At 46.2% G+C, this 5,358-nt stretch overlaps 1 protein-coding gene across 1 annotated transcript; it reads left to right on the top strand.

Annotated features, from left to right (window-relative positions):
• Positions 1 to 525: 525 nt before the first annotated feature.
• LOC119597472 lies at positions 526 to 2,340 on the top strand. The gene is made up of 3 exons (XM_037947048.1): positions 526 to 712; positions 1,417 to 1,554; positions 2,192 to 2,340. Exons 1-3 carry the CDS (start codon positions 529 to 531, stop codon positions 2,338 to 2,340), a joined length of 471 nt encoding a protein of 156 aa, XP_037802976.1. The 5' UTR covers positions 526 to 528.
• Positions 2,341 to 5,358: the final 3,018 nt, after the last annotated feature.

Genomic DNA, 5,358 nt, shown 5'->3' with positions numbered 1-5,358 from the left:
GTGTGTGTGTGTGTGTGTGTGTGTGTGATCGCATGATACTGCAGTACGAATTCTTGTAGACCCTTCGCATTTTTCTTATTTTTGTAATTAACTTTTTGTTTTAATCCACCTTTGCTTAAAACGTAAGCCAAACGTGGTTATATCTAGATTTCCACCTAGTGAGAACCACCGATGTGAAAGTTGTAGCAAGGGTCGCAGCAGAGTACATGATCTCCCTTGGCGAGTCATCACTTAATTATTTTTAATCGTTCTCTTATTTTTTTCTACTTGATCTGTTAATTTTAATGCAAAGTAGTAAAGTAGCGCAGCCAGGATAAGAAAAAAAAATACTGTGTCGGAAATGAGCTGCCAAATAGGAGTACATCTACCGTGGATCCTACTTTAGTAGCGCAACTACCCAATCTACCGATTGGTTTTAACTCTTTACTCATTGTGTCCTTTTCGCAGTCACAATGAGTGAGCCTTGGTAATATATGTACACATGGCTGATATCTTTCGTTTGGCTTCCTTGCCACCCAGTACGCGAGGATGGTCCCCCGGTGCAACGGCGGGCTGCTGGTGATCCTGACGATGGTGGGGACGGCGTTACTAGGCGAGGTGTCAAGCTTGGGCAGGGATGGGCACCCTCGCGTGGACCTCAACGCTCGGAAAGAGTACTACAGGCAGAGGCTGAAGGATGGGTGCATCCAGCATCCTCCGCCTCCAAATCCACGTGAGTATATATGCTTGGGAAAAGAAAAATATAAATCGAATGTTGTTGTTATAATACACGAGGAATATTTTTTCTTCTATGAAAGCTAGGACAAAATACCACTGTCTCTCCGCATCCGGCCAAGCCTGAGTCTCACATTTTTACCATTCATTAAATCTCTCTCTTCGCAATGTTCAGTAAGCATTTTCATATGGCGTTTGTTACATACTATATAGAAATAACATGGTGTTTTTGTTTGACCTTTACTTCTACGTTATAGCGTTCGCCTCTTTCCTTCCTGAGTGGCCATCGCTCCTTTTTCCAGACTATAAAATTCTTTAGTTACTTTCACACTTCTCAAACTCTCGCTTACTTTATCTACAGTAAGCCTCGCGAGGGAAGCTTACGTTTACCTACTCCACCCACTTTTGTTTAATCCAGGAACGTTTCCAGTGCTTCTATATTAATGAATTTTCTATACCTTTCTGCTCCTTTTACTAAACATTGTAGCAAGTGATCTAACTTTTCTTTTGGAAAATTGATTTTTAGATGAAAGCATAAAAAACAGTATATTTACACGGACATAGGTTGATCCTATACAGATGGACAAAGTACTCTTAGTTCACGAGGTGAGACGTAAAAGCTCTTTGGACAGTACCTACATTAAAAGCTGGTGTTTTTCCAAATGTGTATCATGAGTCGTTCTCTCACGCTATTGTCCTCAGCACCCCTCCCGACGGTGCCCAACTCCTTCACCACGGACCTTGAGATCGCCTTCCAGCGAGAAGACCAGCAGAGAATTCTCTACGGCAAGGAAATGTACGACGGTGTCGTGAAGAGAGGCGTGCTGGATTACCGCTTAAGTGTGTACTTTTTTCTCATATTTTTTCTTTCTTGTACTGGGCAGCTTCTACCGGTGATTGTACATGCTGAATATCAATTTTTAAAAGCCCGGGGAACCAAAGGGGAATCACCTCAAAAGAATTCTCTAGATTTTAAAGTTTTCATAAAAACGAACTTTTCTTTTTGATTTTCCTCGGTTTGCTTTAAATTTCCCCCCTTTTCCAATTTTTTGGCGGTTTTCTTTTGTTATCCCTTTTTTATCCCACTAAAAAAAAGAAAAAGGGTTTTTTTGCGGTTTGTGTAACCAATGAAAAATTTTATAAAAAATACCGCTTCAAAATTACGAATAAAAAATTTTTTTAGAAGGTTTATGATACTTATAATTTCAAAACATTTTTTAAAATGCATAAAAGATGTAATAAGGAACTAAAAGTCAATACATTTGGAATGTAAAGGGCCTACCAAAAGATTTTGTCCCTCCTGCTGTAAACCCCCAGAACTACGTACATAAACTAAAACCGCACCAAATGATACGTTTTATCTTGATAGATGTATAAACCCTTTAAAAATTCAGTCATCAAAAAGACCCCGCAGTTCCACTTTCCTCCGCATCCCTATTCCCAAAAACGCACTGTCAAAACTGCCACTTGCTTTCAGCTTGCGGGGATCGTGCTGGACCGCCACCCTACCCTTTTTTTCCGGGGGTGAAACCACTTAACGTTCCCATCGACGAGGCTCTCTTCAAACCTCCCCTAAAAAGAGGGCCCGCTTCCGTCAAACCCGGGGAGGAAAACTGCGGCCCCTAGTAAATGTGCGGGGGGCAGTATAAATTTTGGTTTTTAGTGAAGGGGGGCCCCTTTCCCTTTACTGGAAAAAACCACATTTTCTAAGGCTAAAAAAATAAGGTTTTTTTATGCTAGAAATACCTTTTGGGAAAAAGGTGTTTGGGGCATATTTCTTCCCAGTAAACTTTACCCATTTTGGGTTAAAAAAATGGGGGAAAAAAATTTTTTTGATTTTTTTTTTTTTTTTTTGGGGAAACTTTTATTTATCTTTTTTTCCCGTGGGTTACTAAAATGTTCATCTTTTTCCCTAAAACCCTTTTAAAGGCAGTTCCCCAAAATTTAATTTTCCCAAAAGATAAAAGTTTTTCCCTTTTTGGCTTCTTTTGGGTTAGCTAGGCCTACTAGTTTTTACTTTAAAAGTCGCAGAGCATTTTTCTAGTCATGGGGCCCCTCGTGTAAGTTTCTGTTAAATGGGTATTTTTACTTTTCAGGAAATTTTTTTGGAATACCTTCGCCAAAAAAAACCGTCGCAAACCATTTTTTGAAAATCGATGTTTCTTCTCAAATCTCTCTATCCAAAAATAATCGAGATTAAAGCCAGGGAACCCCCCCCCCCCCCATTAGCCGATAAAAAATTAAACCTTAATTGGGGAGGGAGGGCTAAAAAGGGACACTGGAAATGGGGGACTCAACCCCCCTAAATTGTGGGGGTCCCACGAAAAAAAAGAATCCTCCCTTTTTGGCGCACGACCACATGGGGTGGGAAAAACCAACGCCAAATCTGTTTTTCCCCTCCCCCTCCTTTTTCTTGGGTGAATAGTGGAGGAATTCCCCTTTTTTTTTGTCCCCCGGGCGGGGGGATTCTGTTTATTTTTATTATTCATATTTTACCCCCGCAATACCCCTTGGGACCTTTTATTCCCTCCCCTACTATCCCGGGGCTGAAAAAAAAAGTGAGAGTTGGGGGTTAAAATTGCAAATTTTTTTATATTACTTTTCGCCCGGGTCGCCTCGTCCCCTCCGCCCCCCCCAACACAAAGGCCGGGCCCAAAGGAGAAAGGCGTGTTATCCACAAGGGTCGGGAAAACCTTTAACAGTTTTTCCCAAAAAGCACCCAACACCACCCGCGTCCCAGAACACCAGGGGAGGAAAAAACCAAGGGGGCCCAAAAGGCCCCGGGGAAGAAGTAAAAAACAAAAAGGAAAAAGTCCTTTTCCCTTTTTTTACAAAAATTATTTCCCGTAAAAAACCCTTTTTTTATAGGCACAAAACAAGGGGGGGGAAAACCCCAAAGTCCCACGCACAAAACCCGCTTTTTTAAAAGGGGAACACAAAGGGGTTAAAATCAAAAGGGCCCCCAAAGGGGCCCCACGAAGGTCTTCACAGGGCAGCGCCCAAATTTCCCTCTCTGGGGGGTTTTCCCCCGTCCTCCGCTCCCCCGCCCCAGGCCCAAAAAAAAGCGCCCAACCCCTTTGCCCCGGGCCCTTCATGTAAAACCCCATGCCTCGCCAGAGAAAAAAAAGAAACCCCCCCGGCGTAGCCCCTATCCCCCCCCATTTAAGCATTTCGACCCTTTTGCCCCTGACAAAACTTTTAAACCGGGAAAAAAACTAATAAAAAATTTTTAAAAAAAATCTTTTTCCCGAAACACAAAAAACTTTCAAACCAGCGCGGCTTTCCCTTTGCTCTCGCTGGGGGGCTCCTCTTGAGGATGTTTTGGGCGGGGGTAGAAAATTTTTTTAAATGGCCCCCTAAAAGGGGGATCCTTTCCCGTCCCCCCAAAAAACCCCGGCTCATGGTCACCATTGACCCCTCTGGGTTTGGGAATTTGCCCTCAAACCCTCCAAATGCTCTTTCCCCCCCTCTTTTGGTTTAGGGGGTCTGCCAACTTCCCCCTCGCCGCTACTGGGACTAAAAATTTATCTTCCCTTTTTTTAACCATGGCCCCCCCGGGATAAGGGTTTTCCCGGCCCCTGGTAAAGGGCCCCAAACCGGTTCGCCAAATCCCCCGAAATCAGGCAACGGCCCCCACACCCACCAATCCTTTGCTCCTCCCACACCTTTCCCGGATGGTCCCTTTCCCACAAGTGCCCGCTTTGCACCCAGCTGGCACCTTCTGGGCCTTATTGGAGAAAAATTACTACCAACACTGTAAAATAAACCCCTTTCCCCCCGGTTTTAACAAGGGGTCCGCCCCCCCCCCTACGCCATCCCCCCACTGCAATTTTTTTGGGTTTGGGGTCCCCAGGCCCTTTTAAACCCTCCCCCCCATCACTCTTGACAGTCGCCCCCGGAATTTTAGACTCTGTCCTTTGGGGGGGAAGGGGGGCAGGGTCCCCTCAGGCTGTAAAATTTCCTCTGCAAGGCCCAAACCCCTTGGGGGAAACAAGGGCAACCCCCTTCAAGGCACCCTCACCAGCTTCCGTCCAAAGGGCGACCCAAAACCCCCTTAACCTGTGGGCGGGGGGTCAAAGGGCCCCGCAAAAAGTGCTCGTCCAAATTTGGGCCACTACACTGGGAGCCCCTCAAACCGGGGGGGGGGGGCCCGCCCCCGGGGGCCAATTTTACCTCCAAATGGCCCCTTGAGCTTTCCACAAAAATGCCCCTGACACCAAAAACCAATTTCCCCCTTTTGGTGCATCTGGGAAGTCGCAAATGGCCCCCCAATATCAAAAGGGCCCCACTAGGGTCCCTTTTCCAACCCCAGTGTCCACTGTCAAAGGGGGGGCATGGCCCTTTCCCTTACTGAGCCCCCCCACCCCCATCGTGCTGGTTCGACAAAGGCAGCTTACCCAAATCGGGGCCCCCGGGAACCCCAGGACGGGTGGGTTTTCGGGGCCCCCCCTTCTCCAACCTGTCCCGAGGTTTTTTCCCCCCTTTTCCCCTTTCCCTTTGCCCCTTTGGACATGCAACCCCCGGATGGTGACCATACCTGCCACAGTCCCCCTTGCGCACTGCTGGGGAAGGGAAACAGGGAAACCGTCCGGGTTGAGAGGAAAGTTTTTCTCCCCTTTTTCCCCTCCGGAAAACCCGCTACTT

This window comes from Penaeus monodon, chromosome 39 (assembly GCF_015228065.2).
Source record: "Penaeus monodon isolate SGIC_2016 chromosome 39, NSTDA_Pmon_1, whole genome shotgun sequence".
NCBI lineage: Eukaryota > Metazoa > Arthropoda > Malacostraca > Decapoda > Penaeidae > Penaeus > Penaeus monodon.
Note: the sequence above shows the minus strand (reverse complement) of the source record. Positions and strands in the feature narration are given on the sequence as shown.

Excerpts from the sequence above, each read along its gene's own strand:
- LOC119597472 (XM_037947048.1), top strand. The coding sequence starts at position 529 with ATGGTCCCCCGGTGCAACGGCGGGCTGCTGGTGATCCTGACGATGGTG. Across the intron at positions 713-1,416 it reads TCCTCCGCCTCCAAATCCAC|CACCCCTCCCGACGGTGCCC; the intron begins GTGAGTATATAT and ends TATTGTCCTCAG. Across the intron at positions 1,555-2,191 it reads CGTGCTGGATTACCGCTTAA|CTTGCGGGGATCGTGCTGGA; the intron begins GTGTGTACTTTT and ends ACTTGCTTTCAG.